Raw genomic sequence first — 17,454 nt, forward strand, 5'->3', positions numbered from 1 at the left:
GTTACATCTTAACATTGCATGCACTAGTGTGTTTTTTTGCTTACCGTTACTTCCCATATTTGCCACACTTGATTTACCCATCAGATTTAGTTGTTTGAATTAGAAGGTAAACTACCCCAAGCCTTCCACACCTTTTCCCAATACAAAATGGCCGTCAGTACTGTGATCAAGGGGAACACTTCACCTGTATCTACATTCTTAACTCATTGCACTGCAGGAGGCTGGTTTTGTATTATGTGTATTTGTCTAAACCAAAGATGTTGTTTTATTCTTAGTCTGTGTATCTTTGATGAAAAGCATACATTGAAACTCTTACTGACATGTCTTGTTCTCATATCCTGAAATACTTTTAAGGTTTTTTTGTAGTTACTTTTTACTAACACAAATTGTCTTGTAGCTTCGCTGAGAGTCTTTTCAGAATGAGTTGGAAACCGGTTTGAAAAATACTTCCTCATTCCCTGTGCTGAAGAAATAGCTGGAAACAATAGGTGGATTTAGAGAATAGGTTACAAAAAAAGAAAGAACTGTTTGAATTCTAAATTACTAGTTTAGTTCAGGCTTATAGACAAGAACTGAAAAGATTTCATGGTCATAGTCAAATTGATGAAAAAATGTCTTAAAAAATCCTTACTACATTTTTGACTAATTGAAAAGGTGTGGGCTTTGGTTTTAGTTTTTGAAAAGTCCAAAGAGAGAATCCATTATAGAAACACAGTTCTTGTTTCAGCCACAGGGATCGGGTCAGAGTTAAAGTCAGTTAGGAAAGTAATTATGGAGAAGCTTGCACTGATAATTCCTATGCTGTAGCTTCCTACAACATCAGTGGTCTGTTTCTAAACCGCCAGCTGTTTCTGGCACATAATGTAGACCCTTGAACAATTATATAAGCATGCATATGCACACAAGGGTTTATGATAGAATATACAGAAAGACTTAGCACATGAAAGCTGTTTTAGAGAATTAGCTTAGAAACTAAAAAAAAGTATTTTTTTGCTCTGCACAGAATGAAATACAAAATACTGAAGATATTCAAATGAACCATTTACTGGCACAACAAACTGACCAAATCATGTCTAAAATGCAGCTTGCTGAAATGAAAAATGCTGTTATAAAACATATGTATTTTGCTTCGGTAAGTAACAATCAGTTAATGCTTTCTTAGCAGAAAATGTAGAATGTGTGTTACTAGATTTGTCTTTCATTGTAGTACTGAGCTAGTAAAGTAGATATTTCAACATCTTTTGAAGTAGTAATAATGCATTTTAACCTGCAATGTTTAATAATCCCATATTTACTACATCTATCATTAGCTAAAATATAATTTAGTAGTGGTAATTGGTAGGCATGGGTGTGTGGAAGACATCGTGGACTACTTGAAATCTTGGTATAATATATAAGGGAAGTAGTAGCTAATATTGTTTGACAAAATGTCATTTGATTACAGTCTTTCTAGGACTTTCCTGTTATCTAGCTGAATTACACTAGCACATTTTTAAAACTAACCATATCCTAGAGCAAGTGCTTTGTTGATTCATATCAGTGTTTTTATTACAAGTAAAAATAGAGCTAAATGCACTCCTTTGTTTTAATAATGTCACGTATCTAATCCTGATAAACGTGCTACATTAGAAGTTAAAACCATTATTTCATATCTAGAAAAAACAATTACTTTGAGTTAGGATATATTATCTCTGTAAGTTACAGTGATGCAGCTGGTGGTGTGTAAGTATTTTTGTAGGACCTTGCTTACATGAAGCACTGTATGATTTTGTAACTGCAAAATCAGGTCCTCTATGTGTGTTAATATAAGTTCATAGTAGCAAAAGAATTAGAATTTTTAAGTCCTCAGTGTACACAAAGTTTAAACATGAGATTAACGAATAAAAGTCTCATGCTGCTTAAATCTATACACCTTCAAATGCTACATCTTTTATCAGTGATATTTTATCATGACTATGCCCTCCAGACCTTTGAAAAATAACTGCGCCTTTGACTTTTCATGTATACTTCACACAACAAGTGCAGTTCTTATCAGTTTATCTTTCCCTCAGACTGTTACGTGGTTGTGTGCAGATGGAGTAATCAATCCTAAAGTCAATCTCTCCTAAAAGACTTTTTTGGTAACATGTATGCGTAAGATTGTAACACTAGGCCATAACTAAATATAGCAATAATAGTAATACATTTTTGCACCTACTGCTGTATCTTCACATTATAGGTAACATGCAAGAGGAATCCAAAGTTTGCAATTTTCTATAGAAAAACTGAAAACACTTTATTTTTTAATGTGGTTAAATGGACCAAAACTAGTGAAACTGTCCTAACATAGCGACCGCATAAACAAGGAGCAGAGAACAGGAAAAATGGGGAGAGAAATTACCCATGGTATTTTTCTTTTAGGTCACTAGTCCTCAATTTCATAATTTTGCCATCCAAATATTAAAAAGAGTAATACAAATAGATTGCTGTTGAATGTTTTTCTTAACTGTGTTTAAAAAAGGCTGCCATTTTGGGGTTTTTTATACAGTATTTATTGAATATGTTTATTGGTATCCAGAGTGCTGGTTGACTTTATTCTGTTTTACAGGCTGTTAAGCACAGGCTTGCTCAAAAAGGCCAGCTGATTAAATGCAATCCAGAGGTAAGGATTGTCACAAAGACAGCATGTTGCATATATGGAATTTTATTATGTAGTTAGGCAAACATACTTTCATTGTGAAATTAGTGATCAAAGAAACAAAAATATTTATGTTATCCAAAACACTAATAAAATTATTGAAGAGTGAAGAGCATCATTGGAATACTGTTGAATTTTGTTCGTTCTTACAGTGCTTTCAGTACTGTCCCCTTTATTACAAAGAAACTCTTTAATCCTGCTGGTTAAGAGAAGTTTACCTGTTAATGTTAGAATAAAAGAAGCGAAGATGCCCTAATGTGATTTAGAGCATCTTAAATTATTCAAGCGCTGTATTTATGCAGTAGCAATAAAGACAAAGTATACGCAACTTCTTGCATTGCTCATGTGTTTTTCTAGTAGGGACAGACTTTAGCTAAAGGTTGTCTCACTGTAGAAAGAAAGAGTAGTTGTTCTTACAGCACAAGCCTTAAACATCATCATGCAGGTTTCAGAGTGTACTGAAGCACAGACTGCAAGTAGAATACATTATGTTTTCCAGTTCTGTTTTCATAATTACTTGGACTTAATTTCCTTTTTTTGTGCTATTTAGTTAATTTGTCTTTTTTTCCCCATTAAGTCAAATACATGCCATAAATCAGGTATGGTTTTATTAAGTCTTTGTTATATCTTAAGTAAATAAATACTTTCAAAATTTTCCCTTTTCTATCTATAATACTAAGAACAAATCTTTAAATAATGTTGAAACATTACCTCTTAGTACTTAAAAAGCGTTATACATAGTAGCAGTAAGCTACTGTACTTTATATGGTAACTTGTGTTATTTAAAAGTTAAAATGGGAAACACTTAAAGAATATCTATTAGCTTCCTGTATCTCTCAGTAGCTGAAGATTTGGTATCTTCATGAGCTGTACTACATAAATAGTTACTTGATATAAGTAACCTATAAATGAGGTCCCAGTCTGACAAAATGAGCTCTCGGACTTCACAGAAATCTCTTTTTACTTGATTTCTTTCTGTTGACACAGTAAGGAAGGGAGGAGAAAAACATTTTAAAACACAAGCACTAAAATGACTTTGTCGTTGTCCAACACTACCATTAATGTGCAAAATGCTGTGTGCATTTCTGTTACTGAACAGATTTGCATTGAAATTTAATGCTAGTGTTTAGTTTATTGAGTTTATGGAAAAAAAACCTTCAGCTTTCTTAACACGTGTAAGCTGAAATTGTTATTCTGTACTCTTAATAATTATAATTTTCTGTTTGGAAATTTTAAGCCTAATTCTAATACTTTTCTTATGCACGACCTGCAACTGTCTTTTATTGCTTTGTGGAATATCCATTGCTAGCCTTTGCATCTGATATGGGACTTTTATGGGCAGTATATTTATGGCTTTTAAAAACAGCACCAATAAACATTTCCAATAACACTAGTGAAGTAAAATAACACCTGTGAACTAAATTAGCAGACTAGAACTACATACTATATCCAGTCATCTCAGTTTGCATATTCTAGGAAGGCTTAACTCAGGTAAGTGTTCTGTTATCTGTCATCTTCCCTAAAATATTTATTTCTCTTTTGTCAGCTTCTCTTCCACATTATGCTCAATAGAACGTAACTTACTGTCTGTGGACCTTCATTTTTCATTTGCTTCTGTTCAAGAGTTGTAATGGTTGTACCAGCAGTGCTTCACAAGAAGCTGCTAGTTCCTCATCAGCTGGAAGGCAAGCCCGCACAGCTTTGTACAGCTTGCTGAATATTAAGGCACTACAAAAGGCATCTCCTGATACTGAAAAAAGTTCATCAACTCAGTTTTCTGTCACCCTTCCTTACTCCTTACAAATATGCTGAAAAGCGGTTCTCCACTGCCTCCTTATGTTGAATGTAATGCAAAAGGCCTCACGCTCTCCCAAAACAGCTTTGTTTCAGTGTACTTTCCAGATAATGCATTGATGTTGTTGTTTCTTCTAGTACCAGTATTTTCAAGAGATACAAGTTTCAATCACAATATAAGAAGGCGGATACTGGTACGATCACCAGATGAGGGCCAGTAGTAACATGCTTGCAAATGCACAATATACTGAGTCAACTTCACACGTTGAAGTTGAATCCAGGCGACAGAGAAGTTGTTCTTTGACTACCATTAAAAAGTTTATGATTGCTCTTAGATGTGCTGTTTGCATGTAATTAACGTTACAAAAGTATGAATGCAACCATTATTTCCAAAGGAATAATGTGAAGATTTTAATATTGTGTGTATGAATGAGAAAACTGAAATAAATGTGAGTTGCAAACACCAGATGCACAAAGACTTGAATAAGAGAAAATTGTCCAGATAAGTGGCTTTATTTATTGTTAATGTAGCAATGGCATACATTAGGAATCTGAGAAATTAAACATTTGCAGAGAAACTAAATATCTAATGCTAAGGTGGAGCTCATTCACTGAGACTTTAGCTGTGATTTAACTATGATTATAATTTCTTTCAGAAGTTTTTTCAGGTTTGACCTGGGGTCCTAATGATTGCAGTTTATTACTGAAACAGTTTTGGAAACTGTCTCGCTAATAGCAGTGTACTCTGTTGACCTCAAAGCCACAATCAGACTCAAAGTCTGTGTTAATTTAAATTTTAAACTAATTTTAAAACAATTGGTAGGATGTCTTAAGTAGCTTTATCTAATGTATGTTAGGAGCCATTTTTTTTTGGCAGACATCATAAAGTCTACCAGGGACTAAAGCAACAATAAATTTATGTAACTGTTTAATTCCTAGCAGTCCAATCAGTGATCCTCCTGACGCTGCTTCTCGCAGTTGTGACTCCCTATCCCAGTTTCTTTGAGTTTACCAGAGCCTCAGGCTGTGTGGTCAAACAAAATAGCTCGATTGCAAAACAGAACTTATGAGGCAGAGGAAAGCTTCAATTAGTGTTATGGTTGCAACTGGTTTGTGCATCTTAGCTTTGGCTTGAACCTGGACTAGAGGGAAGATGTAAATAACAATGTAGCTGAGATCCTCAGTAGCTCTTCTTTTGTACCATTAATCTGTGGAAATAAAGGTTTGGAAAGCTGAGAGTACAGACAATAACAGGGAAATTGCAGGGCAGATACAGCATTTAATGAAAGCCATTAGATCCTTCTGGGTCCTCTGAAAGCTTGCAAAGTTAAGTGTTTTGCTGTCATGAGTGGCAGAGAATAAGAGGGAAGCCCTGTGCCATTAAGAAGATCTTCAGAGCTTTGAAATCCACTGGGATCAATACCTGTACTATCTGTAGCATTAGCTGCTTCTCTGACATGCTATATGGCAATAGGAGAACTAGGGAGATAAAACATGGTTTATTGTTTTATAATGTGTACTCATAAATGATGTGTTTCATGATTTTACATTTTTCTCTTAATTTTTTTAGCTGTTCAGTGGTACTAATTATCTTACTGCTCCAGCCATATACTGTGGGATGTACTCTGCACTTTTGGAAATATTAACACTCCTTTGTGTACCTTTCCAGACTAAATTATAGAGAAGTTATTGAGTGTATGGATTATAATTTGTTTTTTAAAAGGGTAGATGTATTCATACCTTCTAAGAAGAGAAGCACATTTTGAAACCTAATATCTTTTCAATGAACACCTAGTTCAGTAAGGGTGAAGGCCTTTCTAGATGACGGCCGCTTATTGGGTCAGGCAATAAGTAATATTTATAGTTTAATTTATTATCTTCTCCCTGTTTCATTATATTACCAACACTTTACTTAGAGATTTGCTGTTAGTTCTTGTAAGTTTGGGGGTTTTTTTTATTAAGCTGTTCTTTTACTTACAAAGATATCTCATTCCTAGGTTAAAAGTACTGACCTGTCCAGAGGCACGTGGTATATGCTTGAAGGATTAGTGGAAGAGTATTTATTTCCTGATGTAATCACAGAACTTGCTGCTGGTCAAAAGTACTCTACACCTCCCGTGCAACTTCTTCATTCTCTTCTAGAATATGTCCTGTTGGTGAGAGATGAAGACTAAAGTATTATAAATATTAAAGCAAGAAATGGAAGTATTATGATCTTTGCTTCTGACATTGTATTTACTGTTTTTTAGTGATGTATTCACCTTTCACTTTGTGATCATCAATGTGTTTGTGTTAAAAAGGGAAGAGCTTAATACTTAAGGCTTTTTAAAAATTACTATTTATTTACAACCTGTATGAATGTAGTGCTCTAAATATCATGGAATAATTGGCCCAGAATTTTTTTTGTTGCTTTTAAAGTTTTTTTTTTACCTAGCAGGCCACAGATAGAGAGCTCAATTGAGAAGAAGGTTTGTTCTAAGCAGTGATGCATTCAGCTGGAATATCACCCTAGAGCAAACTCTCCCTGTTTCCTTCCCTTTTTTTTTTTTTTTTTTGTAAACTCTGAATTTTGCTGCTTGTAGTTATGCATTAAATTGCATGTTACCTCACTGATTAAATTCGGTCACTTGGGATTGTAGGGAATAAAGAAAATACATAAACTCTTAGTGACTATGGATCTTTAGCCACTATGGAGCCAATATTATCTTCTCATTTTATTACAGGGAAATACTGATGCAATATTTTATGCTAAACTTCATCACATTTTGTACCTTGTTCTCCAACGTGATCCTCCTTGGAAGTCCCCATGTATGTTAAAGTATTATTTGGATCTTCTTCAGTGTCCTAGCTGTAAGAAAGGCACATGGTCCTTGATAGAGATGCTTGTAAGGTAAGAGAGTTTAATGAGGTGTTGGATGCAGTAGTTGTTTTGTTACTCCACACTCAGGCACAGGGGAGGAATTCTATTGTATCAAAGTCACATTTTCAGCAGAACAAATTAACTGTATGTGAAGGTCTAGAATTGTAACTCGGATTAGGGCCTTTCACTTTATGTTTCAGTAAGTGTTAGCTCACAGGCGGGGGGGGGGTTGAAAGGAAAACAATGTACATTTTCTTGTCCTCCTTCCTTTTCTAAAAATTTTTTATTTTATTTTTTAAGTTTTCCACGGATTATAATAATATATGTATTACTGGTGTTCTGGTGTGTATGTGTATATATAGATATACAACACACATACATAACTGCAGTTGCAAAGCTAATTCCAGTCTTATCTTATCAAACATGAATCTTCATGTTGTATTTTGGTTTTAATCATAAACTTTACCATCTTGTTCAGGAAGTCTGATTATATCCTATACATCTACAAATACAAGACTCAGTACGTAGGAGCTGTTTGGGTAGTTAGTCTATGCTTTAGCTTGAGAACTCATTTGTTGTAATTTACATCAATAGAAATTTAATTCTTCCATTCATTTGGAAGAGAAACTGTGCCTCTTCTTAGTACTGTCTTAAAATCTTAAGTAACATTTAAATACTTTGATACAACTGTGATTACAGATATATGAATATGTATGATTGTAAGCATATCTATAGTCTTGAAGGGCATTGAATCACTGTACTTGAATCACTGTAACTGGACATTTAATAGTTTTTATTAGGCACATGTCACATGGAATGGAAGAGAATTTATCTTTTAGGTAAAGTATTTTATCTTGTAGTACCTAGTGGCAGAATGTGAGTACCCAGAAGCTGTATAGCTGGTGGTTCCAGTAATTCAAAATTCTAGCCAAGAAAATGTGTTCACACTTTACTTCAAAATTATCTCCATCATGTTAGACAATCATTAGACTTGATCACAAACTAGTCCTGTCAAATAGTATGTGCAAACAGTTAACTGAACTAAGGTTTGTAGCATGTTACAATGGCTATAAAATACTACAAGACTACCTTGTAATTACAGGATTTTAAAGTACTTCTGTTAAATTCAGTAATTATCCAGTACCTCAAGTAGAGACAAAAAAATTAAATACGGTTAAATTACTTAGTTTACACTATAATACAAACTCTTCATCTACAACACAAAGCCCCAGTCACAAATGTTAATTTTTTTTGGAAAATACAGCGTTAAAACCAGAAGGATAGTCTTTATAATGATGAATATTGCTGGGAAGCAAAGTATTTCCTTATCAAAATTGTCAGAAGTCAAAGCCAACATTTTTGCTGGTAGATCAGACTATGATTTCTGTCATACAAATGGATTTTTTGGTGTTTATTTTTCAGGTCTTGCCTTTATTGCAAAACCATTTGTCATGCAGTCCCAGTTTCAGGGAGAAGAGATGAACAGAGGATAGTTCACAAAACATTATTGAAGTTTTTCTTTGATTTAGTAAAAGCTGAAGTAGAGTTTCTGACAAAAAGGTGGGTTTGATAGGATAATACTTTGTTACTTTTTCACAATTTCACATGCATTTCTGTATCTACAGCAGGTTGTATTCTGACTTTTGTATGTCCCTAATAAGCTAATGTTCCACAGAGATGGCAGTTTATCATTTCCTTTTATATTTCTCAATTCTTACTTTCTTTATTCTAATTTGTATAGGGTTTTTTCTAATCATGTTTTAAGGCCTCTTGACTTTTCCCAGCCTATTATTTCACTATATTACAAGTGTCAGTAAGCATTTAATTTTGCTCATGAAGTTGTATTTTTAGCTTTGCAATGCTTCAGTATTCATTCTTTAAGGTAGACAAGCAGCATTTTGAACCTACTGATTGATTTTTTTTTTAATTCAATTAACTGTTATCTTTTGCTAGAGAGGCAATTATCTTTCCTTAGTTTATGAAGTATAAAAAAGTCTCAGTTTTTCTCTGCCTTTATATAGTAAAGGCAGCCTTTACTTTATGTAATATTAGCACAATATTAGAATTCCTTCAGTTTGACTGTAATAGTCATCATTATTTTACTTATTATTCATCAGAAATTGTGTCTGATCTTTCCATACTTAAAAATTGCCAAACCTGTGTGTGTTTTGACAGAAGACAAGGTTTCTGTCTGGTAACTATAGTAATCAAAGTGGCATAAAGATTTAGGTTTTTTCACTTTCTTTTTTTACAGTTTGGTTGAAGGGACCGATTCACAGCATCAGCAAGTCATGCCACAGACAGTTCTTCTGAAGACCTTTTGGCTCGGAAGCGAAACCTCAGTGCTTTTTACCAAACACATAAATATTCTAGCAGATTGGGTCATACTTTCCCATAGAGAATTGAACAGAAAAAATGATGTGAGTATGAATTTGATACTTTAAAATAATGAAGACCGACATATTTTTTTAAAGGCGTTCCTTTGTTCATTCCTTTGTGAGGAATTACATGTAAGTATCACAGCTGCTTGTTATAGCTGCCTTTTGTTGTGAAGCATGCTGGTTTTTGCTCCACTAAAGGAAATGAATTGATCCATAAGATTCTCATATTGATCTGTAGAGAAGAAACGAGTCATGAGTAGCTTGTTGGCTACATTCAGATGTTCACATGCCCTTACCAGCAGGTATTACTGTAGTCATTAGGGACGCCAGCTTAACACATCCTGTCAAACAATAAGGTGTAACGAAAGAGGTCATTATCTTACTTTACAGTAATTGTATTCAGGAAATGTTGGAAGGAGAAAGCTAACAAAACTAGTAGTTTTTTGCTGTTTTCTACAGATATGCATTATTTTATTTTAATAAATGCCCCAGTTTTCTTCCCAAGTCCTTTAGTTTCATTTGGTATCTTCCCTAGGTCTTTTCATAAAAATGGAATTGAAGGCAACTTAATTGCTGTTCTGTGACCTGCTGACCAGCAGGACATTGACCTGAAAGATACTGAGTGTCCTCTATACCACCTCTTTCTTTTCAGAAGCTAGAGGCCTTGTAAAACATCTTTGACTTCTAGATTCTCACATAAAATACAAACTTACTGCTGTCTGTGCGTTCTCTTTTAAATTATTGTGAAAGCACAGAATAAATACGTACTTCATTCACTTTTTCAATACAATAACAGAACAACAATAGAAAATCAAATATTCCGGAGAAAAAAGCACTTTCAATAGAATACCTAGTAGTTCTTCATTATGTTAAGAAAGCAGAAAGATTAAACATAATGAGAGCTTCACTCATCTTACCTAGCCAGACCTCCTACCTTTTTTGAGGGCTATCAAAGCAAGACATTCTGAAACAGTGCTGCCTTTTATCCTTGGTCAAGATATTTAAAAAGTGCCTAAAATTAGGCTTCTATGCCCATATTTATATTTAAACAACCTACCTTTTCAAAGGTACTGAGCACCAAGCAGACTTGCATTCAGTTGGTGTCAGTGGCCATTCAGTTTCTTTGGAAAATGAGACTGCTTTCATATGTTTCCTGGTGTTGAATCTGCAGTTTAAGTGTAGGCACCATTTTCCTTTTTCTACTGTGCCTTCTTTTGACAAGTTCCAGCACTGTAAGCCATACCTTTTTCATAAACCATTCTTTGCATAAGCAGAATAATCACTTTATGTCAGATAGAGTGTAGTACCTATATAAAAAATAAACTTAAAAGAAAGAATAAAACATAACGTAAAACATGGAGACCTACCTCTTGTTTAGATTCTATTTTCTTTATGTACATCTATATAAGAATTGTACTTTCAGCACAAAACTCAGATGCCTATTGCTTTCCCACTTTGATCTTATGCACTGTAATGTACAATATCCCTGCAGATATGAACTCTAGCCTTAAAAAGCAGCTTGTTGCCTCATAACATCTGTAGTGTTATATGTTCTTTCTTACAGCCTTATTCTTTAACTTCATATTTATATATTGCATTTTCTTTCCCTTTGGATTTTATGGCAAAAATAAACTCTAAACCAAAATACCATGTTTTTACATTCAAAACTTGTCATTGTCCCTTTCTGCACTCTCAATTTTGTTATACTAAAACTCAATATACTGATTTTTCCATATATGCAGAGACTCCATTTCAAATTCCATGGCATAGCTGAACAGGTTATTCAGAAAACCAGAGGAGCAGATCCTCCCCAGCTATGAAGGCAGAACTGTGTTTTCTTTTTTCCTTCTTTTTTTATTATTTCAGAGATGCATAAATAAACCCACACTATTTCCATGTCATTAAATGTAGCATATTGGGTGCAAAATTTTCCTTCCTGTCTTCAGTTGAAGAGTGTGAGTCATTGTTACCAGTTTTGTTTTTTAAAAGCTATTTGCTTAAGAGGCAACACGTTGACAAGAAACACGTTAAGGCCATTCAGAAACCTGAATGAAAGGCATGACTTTAGGTATTCTTACTATATGCATGTGCACAGAAATTGTGTTTTATGGCACAGTGTAAATGGGTGACCATGTTTCCCAGCTTACACAAGTGTGTTAGCTCGTGGGAAGAAACAAACATGCCCGTTGTGATACACTGGACTTCCGTGCAGTTCTCTAGTGCAAGTATCTGTAAATAAAAACAGATTAATAATTTAATTAAATTAATGTTTTGGGCATATCTAACACATCAATGATCTGGATGAGGGGATTGAGTGCACCCTCAGTAAGTTTGCAGATGACACCAAACTGGGTGGGAGTGTTGATCTGCTCGAGGGTAGGATGGCCCTGCAGAGGGACCTGGACAGGCTGGACTGATGGGCCGAGGCCAACTGTATGAGGTTTAACAAGGCCAAGTGCCGGGTCCTGCACTTGGGTCACAACAACCCCATGCAGCGCTACAGGCTTGGGGAAGAGTGGCTGGAAAGCTGCCTGGCCAAAAAGGACCCTGGGGGTGTTGGTCGACAGCCGGCTGAACATGAGGCAGCAGTGTGCCCAGGTGGCCAAGAAGGCCAACAGCATCCTGGCTTGTGTCAGGAACAGTGTGGCCAGCAGGAGCAGGCAGGTGATTGTTCCCCTGTACTCAGCGCTGGTGAGGCCGCACCTGGAATACTGTGTCCAGTTTTGGGCCCCTCACTACAAGAAAGACATTGAGGTGCTGGAGCGTGTTCAGAGAAGGGCAACGAAGCTGGTGAAGAGTGTGGAGCACAGGCCTTACGAGGAGCGGCTGAGAGACCTGGGGTTGTTTCATCTGGAGAAGAGGAGGCTGAGGGGAGACCTTATTGCTCTCTACAGCTACCTGAAAGGAGGTTGTAGTGAGGTGGGTGTTGGGCTCTTCTCCCATGTAGTTAGCGATAGGACAAGAGGAAATGGGCTCAAGCTGTGCCAGGGGATGTTTAGATTGGATATTAGGAAAAATTTGTTCACGGAAAGGGTAGTCAAGCATTGGAACAGGCTGCCCAGAGAGGTGGTGGAGTCCCCATCCCTGGAGTTGTTCAAAAAACGGGTAGACCTGGCACTTTGGGCCATGGTTTAGTGGACATGGTGGTGTTGGGTTGATGATTGGACTATGATCTTAGAGATCCTTTCCAATCTTAATGATTCCTAGTTTTCACTTTCATTATAAATAATCCAGCCACCTAGCCAGGAAACATGAAATTGCTACTCTACCCTTAATTGTTTTAGTGGTGGACTTGGTAGTGTTAGGTTAATGGTTGGACTGGATGATCTTAAAGGTCTTTTCCAACCTCAGCGATTCTATGATTCTGTGATCAGTAAAAGTTCTGCAAGGCTGGTGGCTGAAATTATTACAGAATTCATGTCAGTCTAACAAACTAAAGGATATGTGAGATCAAATCTAAAATGAGGACAAGACATTTCCAGAAGAAAATCAGAAAGAATGATTAGATGTCTAGACAAAAGAGATAAGGACCAAAAATATTAGACTGGAGAGGAGTTGGTGGACATGTGAGATGAGACTTGCGTTAGCTCATGCTAGGCATCTGCTGTGTCAATATCCTCACCTGAGCATTTTCCCCATGATAGATGGAGAGAATAGGCTTTCTGGAACAGAATTTTTCCATAATTTTGCCCCTCACTGCAAGAAAGACGTTGAGTTGCTGGAGTGTGTCCAGAGAACGGTGGCAAAGCTGGTGAAGGGTCTGGAGTGCAGGTCTTATGAGGAGCGGCTGAGGGAACTGGGATTGTTTAGTCTGGAGAAGAGGAGGCTGAGGGGAGACCTTATCACTCTCTACAACTACCTGAAAGGAGGTTGAAGCAAGGTGGGTGTTGGTCTCTTCTCCCAAGGAACAAGCAATAGGACAAGAGAAAACAGCCTCAAGTTGTACCGGAGGTGGTTTAGACTGGATATTGGGAAAGATTTCTTCACCAAAAGGGTTGTCAAGCATTGGAACAGGCTGCCTAGGGAAGTGGTTGAGTGCCCATCCCTGGAGGTATTTAAGATGTGTAGATGTGCTTAGGGACATGGTTTAGTGGTGGACTTGGCAGTGTTAGGTTAACGGCTGGACTTGATGATCTTAAAGGTCTTTTCCAACCTAAACAATTCTATGATTCTTTTCTAAGTGGTAAAAGTGGGCATTTTGTTTTGTTTTGTTTTTTAGCTTTTTAGAATCAGATTATCTTTTTTGTGATTCAGAGAGATTGCAACAAATCAGCACTAGGGTGGAAGGAAAATATCTGTATATAGTTTCCTCTCTTCTAGTGCTGATACGTTGCAAAATTATGGTTTTTATATATGTGTGTGTAAACATGTGTGTGTGTGTAAAAAGAGCAATCCAGAAACAGTTACAGTATTCTGAGAAAATCCATGCTGAAATTCCAAGTTACTGGCTCACTTGGCTTCAGTACTCTGAAGGTATCTCACTTTTCCGGCCTATTATAACCTACATCAGAAAAAAAAGAAAGAATGAAGGGCAATAAAGACTTAAGTTGCATATGTGAGTGCATTTGCTTTCTTGTGTTAGATAGAATTTATTTTATCTTAAATGTACCAGAATAAAATTAGAGGCAGGAAATTGATGTCCTTGCTCATCACTGTATTAATCTGCTGGGACAACTTGGTGGAATAAAACTGATACGCTATCCTTGTAGTTAAAAATGCACTGCCAAAGAACATAGAAGTTTTTCCATCACTTGAGATCTTCAAATCAATATTGAATATAATTTTAATATAAATAACATTTATTATTTATTGTATTATTTAAATTGGTTTGATGCAGAAACTCCTGGTTGAGGTTCCTTGAGTCAAAGCTGTTAATTCAGTTTTAGAATTTACAAAGGAACATGTATATTGCTTACAACACTTTGAGAAGCATTTAGCTACTGCATGGCTTTTCGCAATGTCACAGATGGTATCAGAAATGCTTTTCATCCTTGATACTACTGGTGTTTTTTTTAAAAAAGCTGTCTCACATAGCCTGACAAAGGAGTGAAAAAGGCATTAATTCCATTTTTTAGTTGCATCATCTTGCATATTTCTGATTTGTTTTCTTCCATTTTCAGATATTACCTGGTATAAATTTTGTGTTGTAAATTTGTAAAACTAAATGTCTTTCTGGTCTATCTGTCACTTCCAATAGCTTTCCTGGAAATATGTTTTAGGCATTTCTGGAGTACTGCATAACCCTGAAAACATTTACACCACGTGAGAAAGAACTCTAAAGAACAACTCTAAAATAATTCTGTAATTCAAAGTAAAAAAGTTAAAATTAATTTTCCTACGACTTAAAAGCTTTCCTATAAGAACTTTTATGTGGACTAAACCACACTGTGAAATTTCTGTCACTGTAGCACTTGACTTGGCAAAGCATTAAATAGAACAGCAACGTAGGAATTGCATTTGCTAAGCTGGCAGACATCAGCTGTACTGATGTGACCTTTGTATGCTAACACGGTCAACAGCCTCTTCCCACTTCAGTGTTTTCTTGGTGAGAGAGCTTTGATTCTCAACAGTAACAACAAGGAAGAGAGTTTTGAAAAAAGCTGTAACTGGATCTTACTTAATTTGCTGTGCATGTTGTAGTGGGTTGACCCCAGCTGGCAGGTGTGTCCCCACCCAGCCGCTCTCTCACCCACCCCGCAGTGGGATGAGGGAGGCAATCAGAAGGGGAAAAACTAGAAAACTCATGGTTCAAGATAAAGACAGTTCAGTAAGTGAAGCAAAGCTGTGCGCACAAGCAAAGCAAAATAAGGAATTAATTCACTACTTCCCGTTGGCCAGCAGGTGTCCAGCTGCTTCGTGGAAAGCAGGGCTCCATCATGTGTAGTGGTTACTTGGCAAGGCAAATGCCATAACCCCAGTGTCCCCCCTTCCTCGTCTTTTCCCCAGCTTTTGTTGCTGAGCACAATTTTTATAGGGCATGGAATATCCCTTTGGTCAGTTGGAGTCAGCTGTCCTGGCTGTGCCCCTCCCAACTTCTTGTGCACCCCCAGCCTAATCGCTGAGGGGGACAGAGCGGGGAAAAAGAAAAGGCCTTGGTGCTGTGCAAGCACTGCTCAGCAGTAGCTAAAACTTCGCTGTGTTATCAACACTGTTTGAGGCACAAATTCAAAACAGCACAGGCTGCTATGAAGAAAATTAACTCCATCCCCGGCAGACCTGGTACGCTTGGGTTTCTAAGGAAGAATAATATTGCAGTTCTATTAAAAGTTTTTTCAGCATGATTTGAAATACTATGTTTTGTAGTAGTACATTATTTTTAGGAGTTTTAAAAATACAGTATTTACAGGGAATAGTGAGAGACTTGAATAGTTTATCATGTACCTACACAAACCACATTCTTGTTTGCAAATTTATAAAGAAACAAACTGTTAAGACTAAATCAGATTCAAGTTTGATTAAAGGCTGAGGTAGTAAATGATAGAACCAAAATCAGTGGTTTCTGAGTATTCTCAATTTTTGTTAATTGAAGGCTTGTGTTCCAATGACCAGTAGTCACACTGTTATCTAAATGACAGTGTAAATGAAAACCTTTCATTTGAATGTGTTTTTAGTTAATCCAAAATTGCATTTGTTAATAAAATAGCAATTCATGTCATTTATATAGGCAACTTCTTATTTCATATCAAGGAATAAGACTTTTAATGTTCTGAATATTGCTTTTCTATATCTACAAAAAAATCAGGTGGCTCCTGTGCGTTTACTTTTTCAGTGATGATTATACAGAGATCATTTAGCTTTATAAGACTTAATTCTTACATTCTAAAAATACTGTTGCTGAAACTTCTTTTAATTTGTTTGCATTTTTCCCTTTACGTTAGTTTGGTAATCAAAAATATCATCTAAACTTCTGAAAAACAAGAAACAAGAAAAAGAATGTAATACTTGTGCTTTACATCTGTATCTACCTCAGCTTACAGTTATATGTCCTTGATCCTGTCATTTACCTCTGTTAAAATTGTGCTTATTTGCTGCATTTTTGTAATTTATTTCCTGCAAACAGCTATTGATGGAATTAAATTATTTACCCAGCATTTTGCTTTGGGGTCCAATGATAAAAGAGGTATGAGTACTTAAGGGAAATTTAAATGCATTTCAGATGTTTTAAATTAGTTCTTCAGTTTCTATTCCTGACTTCTAAGAAGATAGGGAGTAATGTAGCTTTTAAAATATTTAAATTTTGGTTGAAAAAAATTATTTTCATGTTGTTGACATGCCATATCAATGTTCTCAGGTTTTTTTATTATGAGATCCCACAGTTCATCTACAATAAAGTATTATGATGCACTAAAGCAAGGGGCAAACCAAATCAAGTAGAGCTTAACAGAGAGAGGAAGTAGGGCTGGAAGCGATCTCAGAGATCACATTCCTAACATTTTCCCTGGTCAGTTCTTGAAAGCCTTCAGTGATGGAGATTATACTGCCTCCCCACACAATGTTTATTTGTAGTTGTGTTTATTCCTTTTCTTTTGAATGACAAGTAAGTCTGTTAACTGTAGGGACAGTATTTATGTAGGTTTTCGACAAATGGCTTTGTAATCTTCTTATAATAAATCTCATCTGTGTCACAGTTTCTGTTGCTCTTATATATGTCTGTTTGATTTATTGATGAAGCTCAAACTGTTTCAGTCTTTGGTGCTTTCCAGCTCCTGAGGGAGTCCTATTAAATTATTTTAAACCAACCT

The 17,454-nt window shown here is 36.0% G+C and overlaps 1 protein-coding gene across 1 annotated transcript in view; it reads left to right on the forward strand.

The window, feature by feature from the left end:
* SLF1 (SMC5/6 complex localization factor 1) overlaps positions 1-17,454 on the forward strand; it is a 39,001-nt gene that overhangs the window by 9,008 nt on the left and 12,539 nt on the right. Inside the window, exons 5-10 of the mRNA XM_075726553.1 lie at positions 1,004-1,132; positions 2,588-2,641; positions 6,469-6,627; positions 7,195-7,361; positions 8,754-8,891; positions 9,586-9,751. Of these exons, the coding sequence (XP_075582668.1) occupies positions 1,004-1,132; positions 2,588-2,641; positions 6,469-6,627; positions 7,195-7,361; positions 8,754-8,891; positions 9,586-9,751 (813 nt within the window). The remainder of the gene's footprint in view (positions 1-1,003; positions 1,133-2,587; positions 2,642-6,468; positions 6,628-7,194; positions 7,362-8,753; positions 8,892-9,585; positions 9,752-17,454) is intronic.

Source organism: Pelecanus crispus, chromosome Z, assembly GCF_030463565.1.
Source record: "Pelecanus crispus isolate bPelCri1 chromosome Z, bPelCri1.pri, whole genome shotgun sequence".
Taxonomy (NCBI): domain Eukaryota; kingdom Metazoa; phylum Chordata; class Aves; order Pelecaniformes; family Pelecanidae; genus Pelecanus; species Pelecanus crispus.